Source organism: Cetorhinus maximus, chromosome 1 (assembly GCF_964194155.1).
Source record: "Cetorhinus maximus chromosome 1, sCetMax3.hap1.1, whole genome shotgun sequence".
Classification (NCBI taxonomy): domain Eukaryota; kingdom Metazoa; phylum Chordata; class Chondrichthyes; order Lamniformes; family Cetorhinidae; genus Cetorhinus; species Cetorhinus maximus.
In genome coordinates this window covers 160,300,484-160,317,829 of record NC_135879.1, presented here as the reverse complement: position 1 = coordinate 160,317,829, position 17,346 = coordinate 160,300,484, and the positions used below count along the sequence as shown (strand labels likewise).

Below are 17,346 nucleotides of genomic sequence, written 5' to 3'. Positions count from 1 at the left end.
GGGGGAGATGGGGCTGGGGGAGATGGGGCTGGGGGAGGGGGAGATGAGGCTGGGGGAGGGGGAGATGGGGATTGGGGAGGGGGAGATGGGGGTTGGGGGGGTGGGGGTGGTGCTGGGGGAGGGGGAGATGAGGCTGGGGGATGGGGATTGGGGAGGGGGAGATGGGGGTTGGGGGGGTGGGGGTGGTGCTGGGGGAGGGGAGGGGAGGGGGGAGTGGGGGATGGGTGATTGGGGGTTGGGGGCGTGTCGTTTGGTGTCTCGGGCTCGCAGCCGGAAGCTGTTTCGGGGCCTCTGTCGGATCATTTCCCGATTGGAAAGGCCCCGGGTTTGTGTGAGGAGAGCCCGAGCCCGAGCCGGAATGTCGGCCTTTAGCCGGGCCGGCGCTGGAGTGACAGCAGCTTGTGGGAAGGTGGCCGAGCTGCTGGTTCAGTGTCGCTGAGGGGGAAACCTTATCGCTCCTTGTACATGGGCAATGGTTCAACTCCTCTATCTTTGATCCAAGCTTTTGCTCTCCTTAAAATCTCCTCATTTGGTTCGGTGCCAAATTTTATTTCAGATTTGCGAAAAGATTTGGAATATTTTTACCACGTCAAGGGCGCTATATAAATGTAAGTTGTAGTTTTATCTTTTCAGTAAGAATTCCGACAGCACCTTAGAGTCACCTCGTGTGGTCAGGGTGTATGGGTTAATCTTCCTGCAGTGTCCTACATGGAGGACAACTTCAGCCTCTTCTACATCCTCTGATACCACTCTTGCTGGATTCCATTCCTATCTGACCAATGTATCCAGTAAATGTCATGAACCCCCCCCCACCCCCCCATTAAAGAGCTGTTTCACACGTCTTTCTTTGACCAACTTTACTGTCAGCTGCTACTGTTGAGCATCTGTTTCTCCTTGGGGACACTTTGAGACATGTACCATGCTAACGGCATTGTTAAATGATGGGTCATAGTATGAGACCACTTAAATGAAGCCGTTGCAGTTTGTCTAGCAAATAGCTGATACACTGCTGTGGTCTTGTTACTGGTGTGTATGGAATTCTCAGCCTCTGCGTCCAACAAAAATATAGATGGGCATAATTAAGAAGAAATGAATAATATCAGGGGACCTAAAATAGTTTTGAGATAAATGTGCAATGATTGCCACAGTTACACAGGAGCCCTGTTTAACACCTATGTTTCAGAAATAATTCAGTAAGACGGATCTTGACTGCAATTGTAATAGCATGCCTTCAAACAATGTTTTTCATTTTATATTTGAAACATTTATGCTTTCACCTTGTTTTCCCTTTCAATATTTCTATTGTATTTTTTGCACCTTTGTTTTGTTTTAAATATTGTGGATATTTGGCAGGCTTATGTATTTGATTTCCTTTGTTCCTGATTGAACATCGCAGGAGTTGGTAGAAGCATTGCAAAGAGCACTTAGTTCATTAGATTTTTTTTTCAGGGATCATTCAGAAAAGGGCTCGAGACACTATGACAACAATTTTATCTCTTTTCTAAGAAGGCCACTTTTGTTACGGCAACTGATCTTTTTTGCAGTTAGTTTTAGTAAGAATAGTTTCTTTTTGACTGCTGGGTTCCAAACATACCAAATACTGAGCATATATGGAAACACTCCAAGATGCAGGGAGTGATTTGTGGCACTAAGCACAAAATGTCTGATTAAATGTAAGTACCTGTGACTCTCTTGCCGTCTCTAATGATTGACAGTAACATTGTCATTGAAGTAGACTTTACCTATATTAACAAAAATGAAAGAACTTCGTAATCAGTTACTGAGTGGTGATGTTGAGTTGCATGGATAAACTCTCCTGTGATGTGAAATGGACTTGAGACAGCAGGAGAAAAAGACAGAGATGTATAATGAGACCATAGGAGTGGTTGGAACCAGCTGAACCTTTTATTATGACACTTCAAAATGTTTGTTGCTAGCAAATTTTTATTTAATTGGCTGGACCATTCAAATGTGCATGCATGCCTGATCAATCACAATGGCAGAACCAGTGTTACTTTAAATGAACATCTGTTCTACTAGAAAGATTTGACTAAAAATGGTAGCTCACGGTTCGGAAAATCGGCAGACTTGAAATTTTGGATAGTGTCTGATATAATTAGGCAAGCAGAATAAATGTTTTTCTCCATATTGAAATGGGGTAATCCTAAATGGCTAATCTACTCAAATCCATTCTTCCTGCACTATCCCATATCCCTTAATTTTCTTATTACCCAAAAATCTATCAATGTCTGCCTTGAATATACTCAACAGCTGAGCACCCACAGCTCTCTGTAGTAAAGAATTCCAAAGATTCACAACATTTTGAGTGAAGAAATTCCTCCTTATCTTAGTCCTAAATGATGAACTCCTTATTCTGAGATTGTGGCCCTGTGTTCTAGATTCCCCAGTCAGGGGAAACATTTTCTCAGTGTGTACTTTGTCAAACCCTTAAACATTTTTATATGCTTCAATTAGATAATCTCTCAATCTTCTAAATTCCAGAGAGTACAGACTTCTCTCTCTCTCTCTCTCTCTTCAGGTACCATGCCCTAAGAAGGTGTTGGCGACCATGGACCTCCATGTTAATCTTGCTCTGGAGGTGTGGAACACCTTCGTTGGTGGTACATTCATCCAGTATGCGAGGCTGTTTGGAAAGATCGTTCTTTGTCTATCTCCATCTTTTTTACCCTTGATCTTTCCCATCAGCATCAGGCTTTCTAAATCATGATTTTTTTTCACGAGCCCAAGACATTACCACTGTCTGTTCCTAATCTTGGTCAGCAGATTTCTTGTGGTCTCAGATTTTGCTAGCACCTTTTCATTGTTAGTGTGACTTGTCCAAGATATCTTCATTATTCACCTCAAAAACCAAAACTCTGCAGCCTCAATTCTTCTCTGTATTGCTTCACTGGTTGTCCAACACCCGGTCCCGTATGTCAAAATTGGTGTGATGCAGCCTTCCTGGATTCCCAGCTTTGTTTTCGTGACTAATTTTGAGTTGATCATAATCTTTTTGTTTTTTGATTTGCATCTTTGGCTACTCCAATCCTTTGTCTTATTTCTTGCTTGCATTTTCTGTCCGATGTTAGCATACTTCCTAGATAACAAAATTTGCCTGCCTGTGTGACATTTTCATTCCTCACTGTAATCTTACATTTTTTATTCATTCATGGGATGTGTGCTTCGCTGGCTGGGCCAGCATTTATTGCCATCCCTTGTTGCCCTTGAGAAGGGGGTGGTGCAGGTGGACCACTGCAGTCCATGTGCTGTTAGACAGTGGGAGTTCCAGGATTTTGACCCAGCGACAGTTAAGGAATGGCGATATATTCCCAAGTCAGGATGATGAATTATTTGGAGGGGAACTTCCAGATGGTGGTGATCCTATTTATCTGCTGCCCTTGTCCTTCTAGATGGTAGTGGTCGTGGGTTTGGAAGGTGCTTTCAAAGGAGCCTTGGTGAATTCCTGTAATGCAACTTGTAGATGGTACACACTGCTGCCATTGTGCGTCGGTGATGGAGGGAGTGAATGTTTGTGGATGTGGTACCAATCGAGCGAGCTGCTTTGTCCTGGATGGTGTCAAGCTTCTTGAGTGTTGTGGGAGTTGCACTCATCCAGGCAAGTGGGGAGTATTCCATCACACTCTTGACTTGTGCCTTGTAGATGGTGGACAAGCTTTGGGAAGTCAGGAGGTGAGTTACTCATTGCAGGATTCCTGGCCTCTAACCTGCTCTTGTAGCCACAATATTTCTATGGCTAATCCAGTTTAGTTTCTGGTTAATGTTAACCCCTAGGATGTTGATAGTGGGGGATTCAGTGATGGTAATGCCATTGAACGTCAAGGGGCAATGGTCAGATTCTCTCTTGCTGGAGATGGTCATTGCTTGGCAGTTGTGTGGCGTGAATGTTACTTGCCACTTGTCAGCCCAAGCCTAGATATTGTCCAGGTCTTGCTGCATTTGGGCATGGACTGCTTCAGTATCTGAGTCGTCAGGAATGGTGCTGAACATTCTGCAATCATCAGCGAACATCCCCATTTCTGACCTTATGATGAAAGGAAGGTCATTGATGTAGCAGCTGAAGATGGTTGGGCTGAGGACACTATCCTGTGGAACTCTTATAGTGATGTCCTGGAGCTGAGAAGACTGACCTCCAACAACCACAACCATCTTTCTTTGTGCTAGGTATGAATCCAAACAGCGGAGAGTTTTCCCCTGATTCCCATTGACTCCAGTTTTGCTCGGGCTCCTTGATGCCACACACTGTCAAATGCAGCCTTGATGTCAAGGGCAGTCACACTCACCTCACCTTGGGAGCTCAGCTCTTTTGTCCATGTTTGAACCTAGGCTGTAATGAGTCAGGGGTTGAGTGCCCCTGGTGGAATCCAATCTGGGCGTCAGTGAGCAGGTTATTACTAAGCTTGATAGCACTGTTGATGACCCCTTTCATTACATTACTGATGATGGAGAGTAGACTGATGGGGCAGTAATTGGCTGGGTTGGATTTGTCCTGCTTTTTGTGTACAGGACATACCTGGGAATATTTCCACCTAGCCAGGTAGATGCCAGAGTTGTAGCTGTGCTGGAACAGCTTGGCTGGGGGCATGGCAAGTTCTGGAGCACAAGTCTTCAGTACGATTGCTGGAATATTGTCAGGGCCCATAGCCTTTGCAGTATTCAGTGCCTTTAGCCATTACTTGATATCACAAAGAGTGAATTGAATTGGCTGAAAATTGGTAACTGTGCTGGGGGAGCTCCTGAGGAGGTATGACTTGGTATGACTTTCTTTTTGGACACTGCTAGATTTTTGATTTTTTACAATTTATGTTAGTTCCTTTCTTCTCGCTTTCACTCACTAGTCTATCTGAAATCTTTTACAGTTTCTCTTCAGAGTCTGCAATAAGAACGATGTAATCGGTGTAAATTATACCATTGAAGTTGTAACATCTAACTAATAATCCAGGAAGGTCTTCAGTCTCTTGAGGAATATTTTCACTATACAAATTGAATAAACCTGGGGAAAAACCACACCCCTGCATGACCCTTTTTTAATCTTTATGAAATTGCTTAGATCGTTTTCAACTTTTATGGCTGTAATTTGTTCCCAATAAAGATTTCGTCACTCTAAGATGCTTGCCATCAAGGTAAAGACGCTAATATGCTCATCAGTTCTTCATGTATTACCTTGTCAAATGCCTTAGTATAATCAGTAAAACACATGAACAGATCTTTTTTCACCTCTGTGGTTCTTCGTTAGCAAATGTACCTTTATCTTTTACAAAACCACATTGAAGAGATTAAATTTCTGCCTTGATCTTGATCCAGGCCCTGTTCATTAGCACTTGATGAAAAACAAATGAGGCCATTTTTGTAAGGGGTGATCTAAATGAAAAGCAAGTTCTAACAGGAAAGGCAGCGTAGTTGGAACTCATGACCTGGGTGATCCCAATGAAAGAGGGGAAATGTGGATCAATTGGTGTACAGCAGATGATCAGGTTATTCTAAATACCTGATTCAAGGAGCATCCTAGAAGAAAAAATACCTGTAAGTGTCCTGGTGACATGACCAGGAATGATATTGACTATATGACAATAAACAACAGATTCTGAAATGCAGTTCAACAAGCAAAGACCTACACGGGCACCAGCTGTGAAAGTGACCATGTAGGCTGCAGTTTGCCCCATCAAAATAAAGCTGAGGAAGTTGAAAAAACAGCAACATTAAAGAGACTAGATTATGAACTAAAATGCAGAGAGCTCAGTTAAAGAAAAATTTTAAATGAAAGTTTAAAACTATTTCAAACTGCTTGAAGACCAAGGAAACTATTCAACATGGGAAATGTTCAAAGCATCAATGTTAGAATCACCAAAAAGCACCATTCCGATTAAAGAAAAGAGAAATAAAAAATGGATGACCGATAAAAATATTGGACCTGATGGAGCACAGAAGGAAGGAAAAGCAAATAGATCAATGGAAACACCAGGAATTGGATAACAGGATCAAACAAAAATGTGTTGAAGATTTGACAGGCGTGACCTCCCCTTGATGAAACCATGCTGACTTTGCCCGATTTTACATTGCACTTCCAAGTGTTCTGAAATCTCATCCTTAATAATGGACTCTAAAATCTTACCAATGACCGAGGTCAGGCTAATTGGCCTGTAATTTCCCGTCTTTTGCCTTACTCCCTTCTTAAACAGGGGGGTTACATTAGCGATTTTCCAGTCCTCTGGGACCCTCCCTGACTCGAGTGGTTCCTGAAAGATCACCACAAACGCCTCCACTATCTCTTCAGCTATATCCTTCAGAACTCTTCCCCCTCCTCCAAGTCATTAATATAGATCGCAAATAATTGAGGCCCTAGGACTGATCCTTGTGACAATCCACTAGTTACATCTTTCCAACCTGAATAAGACATATTTATCCCGACTCTGTCTTCTGTGTGTTAACCAATCCTTAATCCATGCTAATACATTATCGCCAATACCGTGAGCCCCTATCTTGTGCAATAACCTTTTATGTGGCACCTTATCGAATGCCTTCTGGAAATCCAAATACGCTACATCTACTGGTTCCCCTTTGTCAACTCTGCTTGTTATATCCTCAAAGAACTCTAGCAAATTTGTCAAACATGATTTCCTTTCACAAAACCATGTGTACTCTGTTTGATTGCGTTAAGCTTTTCTAAATGTCCTGCTATTTCTTCCTTAATAATGGACTCTAGCATTTCCCACCGACAGATGTTAGGCTGACTGGCCTATAGTTTCCAGTTTTTTGTCTCCCTCCCCTCTTGAACAGGGGCATCACATTAACTGTTTTCCAATCCGCTGGGACCCTCCCAGAATCCAGTGAGCAGTGAGTTCGGGAATGTTTCGATCCATGCCTCCGCTATCTCTGCAGCCACTTCCTTTAAAACCCTTGGATGCAGACCACCCCATTAGTTTGTCAAATACTTTGTCCTTTGTGATAGAGATTGTTGCAAGATCTTTCCTCCCATTAGCTCCTTGCTTATCTGACATCTTTGGGATGTTTTGAGTGTCCTCCACCGTGAAGATTGATGCAAAATATTGATTTAAATTATCTGCCATTTCCCTATTCCCCATTGTCAATTCTCCGGTCGCATTTTCTAAGAGGGCCCCATGCTCACTTTAGCCACTCTCTTTCTTTTCATATACCTGTAGAAGCTCTTGCTGTTTGTTTTTATATTTCTTGCCAATTTACTTTCATAATCAATTTTCCCCTTCTTTATTAACTTTTATTTTAACTTTGTTAGCTTTTCAGTCATCCGCTGCTGGTTCCTAAAAAGAAAATTCCCAATCCTCTGGCCTACCACTTGTTTTGCCATTTTTTATGCCTTAGTTTTTAATTGGATACTCTCCTTGTAACCAAGGGTGGTTCATTCTTCTTACCGAGTCCTTTTTGACCAAGATAATTTTTTGCTGAGCATTATGAAATATCTGCTTAAATATCTGCCACTGCTCATCCACTAACCTTCCCCTTAGTCTAATTTCCCAGCCTGCTTTAGACAACTCTTTCTTCTTACCTCTGTTATTGCCCTTATTTAAGTTGAGGGTACTGGTTTGAGGCCCTAGTTGCTCACCCTCAGAGTACCCTTAACTACAATATCTCTTATTGATCTCATCTCATTGTACGTTATTAGATCTAAAATGGCCTGTTCCTGGGTAGGTTCTGCAATGTGTTGCTCTAAGAAACAATCTCTGATGCAAATTCGTCTTTCATGTTACCCCTGCCAATGTGCAGATTAAAATCAACCATGACAATTGTAATGCCCTTTTTACACACCTCCATTATCTCTCAGTTTATATTTTGTCCTCCAGTGAGGCATCTCTTTGGGGACCTACACACAGCTCCCACCCACAATTTCTTCCCTTTGCTATTCCTTATTTCCACCCAAACTGATTCCACATCATGATCTATTGCACCTATATCACTACTACTCACCGCACTGTTACCTTCCTTTATTAACAAAGCTATCCCACCTCCTTTTCCTTTTTGCCTATTTTTCCAGAATGTTGAATACCCTTGAACATTGAGTCCCCCAGTCTTGGTCACACTGCAACCACATCTCTGTGATGGCTATCAAGTCATTTATTTCTATTTGTGCTGTGAACTCATCTATCTTATTACAAATGCTGCGTGCATTCAGATAAAGAGCCTTAAGCTTTGACTTTTTACCATCATTACTCATTCTGGTTCTAATTTCTGCTGCACTCTTGTGCTTAAATTTTCTGCCCCTTCCTGTTACATTTTGATTATCGATCGCCTCTTCACTACCCTGCACCACCACTCTCGTTTATTTTTGATTTTTTAAACTTCCCTTCAGTTGAACCCTCCCCCCTCCCCTAATTAGTTTAAAGTTTTATCTACAACCCTAGTTATATGATTTGTCAGGACACTGGTCCCAGCATGGTTCAAATGAAGCCTGTCCAAACAGAACAGCTCTCTCCTTCGCCAGTACTGGTGCCAGTGCCTCATGAATCAGAACCCATTTTTCCAACAGCAATCTTTGAGCCACGCATATACCTCTGATTTTATTTACCCTCTTATTTTCCCTACGCCAATTTGCACGTGGCTCAGGTAGTAATCTGCAGATTATTACTTTTGTGGTTTTGCTTTTTAATTTAGCCCCGAGCTGTTTGTAGTCCCTCAGCAGAACCTCTTTCCTAGTCCTACCTATGTCATTGATACCTACGTGGACCACGACAACTGGATCCTTCCCTTCCCATGCCAAGTTCCTCTCCAGCCCAGAAGAGATGTCCTTAACCTTAGCACCAGGTAGGCAACACAGCCTTCGGGACTCTGTCTTTTTAACATCCAAATTAATTAATTAAATAGATTAGAGATGGCTGGGCAGGTGATGTGTTGCAGCTGTAGTACGTGGGTGCTGGCGGACACCGGTGCGATCCTTGGTGGCCACATCTGCAGCAAGTGTTGGCTGCTTGAGGAACTTTGGCTCAGAATTGATGAGTTGCAGTTGAGCTGCGGACACTGCGACACATCAGGGAGGGGAAAAGTTACCTGTGTTTCAGGAGACAGTCACACCCCTTAGATTAATTACATCAAATTTGGACTGTGGTGGGGACAGGAGGGTGTGACTGCGAGTGAGGCACATGTGGGATCCAGAATTTAGCTTTGGAGGAGCCTCACATGTGCCCTTGTCCAATAGGTATGAGGTTCTTGCTCCCGGTGTGGACGAGGGCACAGACTGAAGGGAAGGTGAGCAAACTGACCACAGCACCGTGGTACAGAGCATGGTGACCATTTCACCATACAGATGATCTTTAGGTATATGGCTGTCATCCATCCAATGGACATGGCTGAGCCAGCACAGATGCTGTTGGCTTGGCAATGAATGTGTGCTGTTGGAATTAGCATACTCCAAGGTCTGTGAGTTGGTGACCACCTTCCGCCAAGATACGTGGACAATATGCCTGAGACAACAAAGAGTGAAACTGTATCCCAAGAGTAAGTCAAGTGAAATTGTTGGGCTTCCTCTAAGGTAAGTATATCTTTCCCTGGGTAAGAAAATCAAAACTACACTGTATTACAGTTGTGGTCTCACCAATGCCCTATATAATTGTAGTGACACATTTTTATTCTTATACTCTAATCTCTTTTTAATAAAGGCTGACATACTATTTGCTTTTCTAATTGCTTGCTGCACCTGCATGTTAACCTTATGTGATTTCTGTACAAAATACACCCAGGTCCCTCTGAATACCAACATTTCCAGTTTCACACCATGTTAAAAATAGCTTGTTTTTCTATTTTTCTTATAAAAGTGGATAAATTCACACTTACAACAATCTAATATGTTCCTGCCCAATCACTTAACCTGATTAAATCTTTTTGCAACCTCCTTGTGTCGTCCTCATAGTTTACTTTCCCACCTAACTTTGTATCATCAGCAAACTTGGTTATGTTGTACTCGGTACCTCATCTTAGCCATTGATAGAGATTTTAAATAGCTGAGGCCCAAGCATTGTGGCACCCCTCTAGTTACACCCTGCCAACCTGAAAATGACCTGCTTATCCCTACTCCCTGTTTTCTGCCTGTTAACCAACCCTCAATCTATGTTAGTATATCACCCTAAATCCCATGTGCCCAAATTGGTGTTATAACCTCTTGTTTGGCATCTTGTTGAATGTGCTTTGAAAATCCAAATACACTATGCACTGGTTTCCCCTTATATACCCTACAAGTTACAAACTTAAAGAACTCTACAGATTTGTCAAACACGATTTTCCTTTCATAAATCCATGTTGACTGTGCCAAACCTATTATGATTTTATAAGTTCCTTGTTTTCACATCCCTAAAAATAGGTTCTGGCATTTTTCCTACTACAGATGTCATGCTAACTGGCCTCTATTTCCCTGTTTTCTCTCCCTCTCTTGAGCAGCGAGGTTACTTTTGTTGCTGTCCAATGCACAGGAACTGCTCTGGAATCCAGTGAATTCTGTAAGATCAAAATCAAACCGCTATCTCTGTAGCTACCTCTTTTAAACCCCAAGGAAATAGGCCATTAGGTTCCTGAAATTTGATAAGCTTTAGTCCCAATAAATGCTTCAGTATGATTTATTTACTAATACTAATTTCTTAAAGTTCCTTCTTCTCACTGGACTCTTCATTCCCCCTGTTTCTGGATTTAAAAAAATGTTTTCTACTATGAAGATCAATATAAAGCATTCATTTAATGATGAGGGCTGAATTCCAGTGGGAAGATGCGAGTGACTGCCCTTGACATCAAGACAGTATTTGACCGAGTGTGACATCAAAGAGCCCTAGAAAAACTTGAGTCAATGGGAATCTGGGGAAAACTCTGCACTGGTTGGAGTCATACCTAGCACAAAATAGGATGGTTATGGTTGTTGGAGGCCAACCATTTTACCTCCAGGACATTGCTGCAGGAGTTCCTCACAGTCATGTCCTAGACCCAACCATCTTCAGCTGCTTTATCAATGATCTTCTCTCCATCAGGAGGCCAGAAGTGGGGATGTTCATCATTAATTGCATAGCGTTCAGTACCATTTGCAACTCCTAAGATAATGAAGCAATCCGTGCCTGCATGCAGCAAGATTCTGACAAGTTTCAAGCTTGGGCTGATGTGTGGCATGAATGTTACTTGCCACTTAAGTGCTAGGCAACAACCATCTTCAGCAAGAGAGAATCTAAGCATCTCCCCTTGACATTCAATGCCATTACCATCACTGAACGTCCCACCATCAACATCCTGAGCATAACCATTGACAAGGAACTGAACTGGACCAGCCAGATAAATATTTTGAATACAAGCTGCAGAATTCCCAGCCTCTGACCTGCTCGAGTAACTCACTTCCTGACACCCAAAGGCCTATCCACCAATTCCAAGGCACAAGTCAGGCATGTGGTGGAATACGCTCGACTTGCTGAAGTAGAGCTGCTTCAGTAACACTCAGAATGCCCAACATCATTCAAGGCAAAGCAGTCCGCTTGACCGGCATCCCATCCACTATCTTGAACCTTCACTCCCTCCACCACAGGTGCCAAAGTGGCAGCGGTGTGTACCATCTACAAGATGCACTGCAGCAACTCACTATGACTGTTTTGACAGTACCTCCCAAACCTGTGACCTGTACTACCTAGAAGGACAAGGGCATCACCACCTGCGAGTTCCCCTCCAGGCCACACACCATCCTGACTTGGAACTATATCACAATTTCTTCACCATTGATGGGTTAAACACCTGGGGTCCCTTCCTGACAGCACTTTGGGTTTACCTACAGTCGATGGACTGCAGTGTTTTAAGAAAGTGAATCATCACTACCTTCTCAAGGGCAATTAGGGATAGGCAATACTTGCTGCCCTTGCCAGTGATGCTCATGTCTCATTCCTGAATGGGGAAAACAGGGACAACTGAGTCAGAGATCATCAAAAGGAAATACTGCCACTGCTTGCCACAGGGTAAGTGTGATCAAGATGGGTTCATTTAGCCCACATCCATATGGCACAACTTGAGAACCTATTGGGGTAGTAGGGGAAGAGAGGAAGATATGGGCCTTGATACCTCCTTGGTGATAGGAATTGAGTTGGTTTAAAATGTTTTCAATTTTAACTGGCTTCCTTTATAAAGAGAGTGCCTCTGGAAGGTTTTCGGGATGTTCAGATCGAGAGAGTGCCTTAATTACAAACCACCAAGCACTGGATGCCATTTTCTTTATGACATTCAAATCTCTGGGTGCTAAGGTGGCATGAGCCATGGGAATTCCAGGTGGAGAAACCATTCCCTTGGCCCTTCTAATGCCATAGTCTTTTATAGGATCGACGTACCAAAACACAAAGAAGTACTTGACTAGTTAACCTGTTTGATTGCTATTGGTTGAGGAATGAATGTTGGCCAGGGCACTGCGAATTCCATGTATATATTCAGCGAAGCGCTGTGGAATCTTGTGTTCACTTGAATAGACACAGAGAGGGCTGGGTTTTATGTGCCTCGGCAGGTGTGTTTCTGGCTGGGATTGTGGGGAGGCACATAAATAGGGTGGGTGTCCACCCCACCATCTCCCTGTCCACCCCTGAGCACCCCCCCATATTACGGGGGTGGGTGAGTGCTGGAATCGGCATAAAATGTTTGGCGTGGGCATCTGGATGGGAGCAGGCAGTCCTTTTTTATTACCAAACGTCTTCAAAGGGTGGGAGGAAGACTGGGGCCTCGATCTCCAGGGGCTGCCCTTTGTGGATCAGGGGTAAGCACCCCCCCTGCCCTCAAAGATCAAAACTCACCCTTCTCCCTAACCTCCTCTACCCTCCCTGCCTAAGAACCTGGACTTATCAGTTCCAGGGAGCCCTGTGCCGCCTTCATCGTCTTCCTGCAGCCCTGGCAGTGGTCACTGATGTGTCCTTGGCGCTGCCGGGACGATGGAGCTGCCACACACTCTTACTGGCAGCTTGAAAGGGCAGGTCTTCTTCCTTAGTGAGGTGTGGGGAAGTCCCTCGCTGATCTTGTTAAGTCCACCTGTAGTGGGTGGAGCGGGTCATCTCCACACCAACTTTACTTCTGGGAAGGGGGAGGTGCGTGATATATCTGCCCCTCCCCAGTTTATTCACTTCAGAGTCTCTGTTTAGCATTGCTCTTAACGTGAGTTGCCACTGATGTAAAGAGGATGGTGAAAATATAAAAGAAAGTAACCAACAATTTTTATAAAAACAGAAAACCTCGTCAACAACTGTCTCTCCTAATTGCTAGCAGTTGCATCCAGAATCTCATCATTATAAGGTGATCATATGTTAATGAAGTGCGAACGGCTCATTCAAACTGCTTGTAGACCGCACTGTGCCTGAAATTAAGTTACTAATTACAGGGTAAGTATTTATTGAGCTGCCCAAAATAGCCTGTGTGCTTAATAAGTTATGTGACGTCTTTGTAATTGACTCTTATGATAATGTCAAATGGTTTACGCCATCTGTCCAATATGTGCTGCTGCCCGTGTTAAGCCTGGACAGTTTAAGTGGTAGGGACTGCAATGGATAGTGGTGGTCATTACACAGGAAGGCGAGATTACCATCATAGTGCTGTTATTTTGGTTTGATTGACACTTCTCTATCCAGAAGCCTCGTAATCCTGTAGGCTATTGTTTTTTCTTCAGTTCACCTGTTTCAACTGTATTTTCATTCCACTAGGCAGCAGAGTAACTTGAAGGCTGTGCCTTGTTTCAGATAAAAAATCATTAAACTATTCAGAAAAACACTCATAAGAATGCAAATGCTTTCATTTCACAAACAGTTTAATGTATCATTGTAAATTAAGAGGTTTATTATTTATCTGCTGGGTTAAATTGTTTAAAGTCTTGTAGGAATATGGTTGAGGGAGCAGGTGGTGGGTCTTGTGGACAAGATGAGCTCAGAGAGGACACAGTGGAAGATAGGAGAGAAACTAAAGAAAGGTGCGAGTTCAAGAGTAGGATGGTGGGGGAAATTTTGCCTGGTGTGCTTAGGGGAAGGGAGGGAAGTGGCAGGGGCAGCCAATAGGATGGCCTGGATCTTATTGACAAAGAAATCTTGCACTTGTTGGAGGTGTAAATATCCTTTTGTAAAGATCCTAATAATTGCTTACTGCAGTATCCAGTTGTTAAATGATTCATGTCTATTTAATCTCTGCTGTTCTCTGGAATTCTATTCCATGTGCTAATTGTTTTTGTATGAAGAAGGACGTCCTGATAAGTCCTAAATTAACTTTTTTTAACTAGCTTGACCCAGTGGCCTGAACTTTTAGCTTGGCGGTGGGCGCGATTGCAGGCCCAGGATCGGCTGGGGAATGGACCGCCGACTGCGATCGGCCCCCGACCACAATTTCACGCTGGCTGCCCAGTTAACGGCCAGCCAATGTGAAGCGTGCGCTGAAAAGCTCAGCGCTGCTGGGGTGGAGGCAGGATGAGGGTAGGCGACGACGTCAAAGCAGGCGTGGGCGAGTGCTGAGAGAAAGCTCCCCGAAGGCAGAGAGCCTAAGGGAGCTTTGGACCTGAAAATGTTCCAACAAAGTTTTAAAAAGCAGAAAAAAATGTTGGAGCATCACAATCAGGCCCTGAAAATATAGATGATAAAAATGCTGCCCGCAGATTTTTATTTTTATTTTATTTCAGAAACTGAATCCTCATCCTGCCCTTGAATGAAGTTTCATGAAAAACGTAAAGGCCTTTCCAATTCGTCCGTCCGCCAACTATAAGGTTGAATGGGCGACTGAAAATAGCAGACAATTGTGCCGTTAATGGGCTTAATTGCCCTCTTAATTGTCGGCGGGCAAGCTTCCGACTTTTGTGTTTGCCCACCGAGCAAAATATTGTGCAATTTCACATCCGATCGGGTTGGATGCGCGCCCGCCTGATCAATGTAAAATTCAGCCCAGTGTTCCATAATTCCACTCTCTCAATTTAATATACTGTCATCTTGATTTACATTTTCCATACTGTTTGCAATCGGTATACCTCAATAAATCATCTTTCCAATGCCGCCTTTCCAACAACAACAGCTTGCGTTTATATAGAACTTTGAACATAGAAAGACACCTTAATGTGCTTCACAGAAATGTAATTGGAAAAAAACCTGGCTGAGAAGCCTAAGTTCTTCAGTTTTTTTCTTATAATTCAAACTTTAGGCACAAGGGATCATCCTTTTAGCTTTCTCTGTATTTGTTGCAGTTTGAATATCTTCCTTATATCTTGGTATCTAGAGCTGGACTTGACTTCCCTTGAATTATATTTCACCAATACTTTCTGTAGTTTAGCATTCTACTGACTTAGCTGCTCCCCGTTGTTTGAACATGTTTATCATACAGTCTACTAAGACTCCTAGGTTGCTTTCAGCATAATCTTTGCCTATCTCAACACTATTCACAGATGGTGTATGTTGCCTAATTTTTCCTTCGTATGTTACATTTATCTGCATAAAATGTTATCCTCCATTATTCTGCCCACTTGAATGTTTTGCACAAATCATTCTGTGATTTCTGAGCTGCCTCCTATTTATCCCTTTGCCCCTTTTTGTATGATATCTGCATTGTGCATTGAGTTCCTAAATCTAGGTTATTTCTGGAAATTAATAAATTGGTGACCCTGACACTGAGTCCTGGGGCACCCCGTTCTCCATTACAATAATATAAATAGGTTTTCTAATTTTAGCCTAAATGATATGATCCAAAAACAGAGTGTAAATGGTGCATCCTGTATGATTTCAAGAATTTTTATATTTTATCTTCGTGTTATTGAGCTTATTCGTGCTTTAAGTAGTGACTTAACGGTAGTTTTTGATTGCAATGATTTTTTAAATCAATGCATAGGTGTCTACTGAAAGACCTTAAAAGCTGAAAGTTTGGCACCCTCCATGAATGACCAATTTCAGTCATAAATTTTCTGCAAGATATGGATCTCAAGTTTGCTGTGAGCAAATTGATTTGTCATCTTAGCTCAGCATGATGGCTCTGTCCTTACTCGTGCCAAATCCTGTTCACCCATTACCCCTGTACTCGCTGACCTACGTTGGCTCCCAGTTAAGCAGCACTTCAATTTTAGATATCTGATCCTTGTTTTCAAGTCCCTTGTGGCCTCACCCCTCCCTATCTCTGTAATCTCCTCCAGCCCTACAACTCTCCGAGATATCTGTGCTCGTCTAATTCTGGTCTTTTCAGCACTCCCAATTTTAATTGCTCCACCATCGGCTGCTTTAAAACCTACCTGTTTGACCAAATTTTTGACCATCTGCCCTAATATCACCTTGTGTGGCTCGGTGCCCAATTTGCTTCATAATGCTCCTGTGAAGTCTCTTGGGGCATTTTATAATGTTAAACGCATTAAACAAATACAAGTTATTGTTGGGAACTTCTCATTAACTCTAATGTTGGGCCTTTCATATAATTATCAGCCTGTAATGGAAAATATATTTACAAGTATTTCAGATGTGTATGCTTTCATCAGAATGAATGTTTTGAATTGCTTTATTGCATGTGTTGCAAGAAAGTTCAATTTTAACTAGTTTCTGCATGATGATTTCTAATGTCTGTTACTCCGCAACTTGTTTGTAATTTTTTTGTGCTAATTCTCATACAGAAAAATGAGGATCCAATGGATGTTCACATAATGGAAGGATTTCTACGATGCCGGAAATGCAGAAGATTTGTATTGGATGCTGGTAGTTTGTCCCTTTCCCATGGGGTGCAACCTTCGAAATCACATGTAGAGTACACCTTTAATAATTCTATTACAAATGTGCAGGCTCCTTTAATTGTGGAATACAGATTGTATTTAGCAACTTGCTTTGTAGCTGTTACTTTTGTCACAGGTTTTCTACTGCTCCAAAATAAATAATATAACTGTTGCTGGTGAGTTTTTTTTAATGGAAGGAAAATTGAGTTCAGGAGAAATTCTGAACAGATTATTCAAACTCTCTTCCCAAGAAGAGTCGTCTTGGACTCAAGACATTAACTCTGTTTCTCTCTCCACAGATGTTGCCAGACCTGCGGAGTTTTTTCAGCATTTTCTGTTTTTATTTCAGATTTCCAGCATCCACAGTATTTTCTTTAATGATGAGCAGAAAGCAAATAGTTTGTTCAACAGTCTCAGCATTGCAACATTCAAATCAGACTGGGGGCTGGATTTTCACCCCCTGATTCGGACTGGGATGGAGGTGGAGGGGGGGAGCCTGAAAAAACAGCAGCGACATTGTGCGGCCTTTGTTTCCAGTGTTGCCGATTTTCCTAAGGGTGGGAGGTTGATGGGAAGTGGGCCTCTGAACTCGCATGTGCTTCTAAACAGGCCAAAAGTAGTTGAGGGCTTGTTAAAATCCCGACTCTGTAACCTCC

General features: G+C 42.7%; 1 protein-coding gene across 2 annotated transcripts in view; it reads left to right on the top strand.

Moving 5' to 3' along the window:
- Positions 1–258: 258 nt before the first annotated feature.
- The window catches only part of rnf180a (ring finger protein 180a), a 167,532-nt gene continuing 150,444 nt past the window's right edge, over positions 259–17,346 (top strand). Inside the window, exons 1-3 of one of the 2 annotated variants that reach the window (XM_078548999.1) lie at positions 259–608; positions 2,540–2,599; positions 16,595–16,720. In XM_078548999.1, coding sequence (XP_078405125.1) covers positions 2,570–2,599; positions 16,595–16,720 — 156 coding nt within the window. In that variant the 5' untranslated portion in view covers positions 259–608; positions 2,540–2,569. The remainder of the gene's footprint in view (positions 609–2,539; positions 2,600–16,594; positions 16,721–17,346) is intronic. The other variant, XM_078549007.1, reaches the window with a different exon arrangement.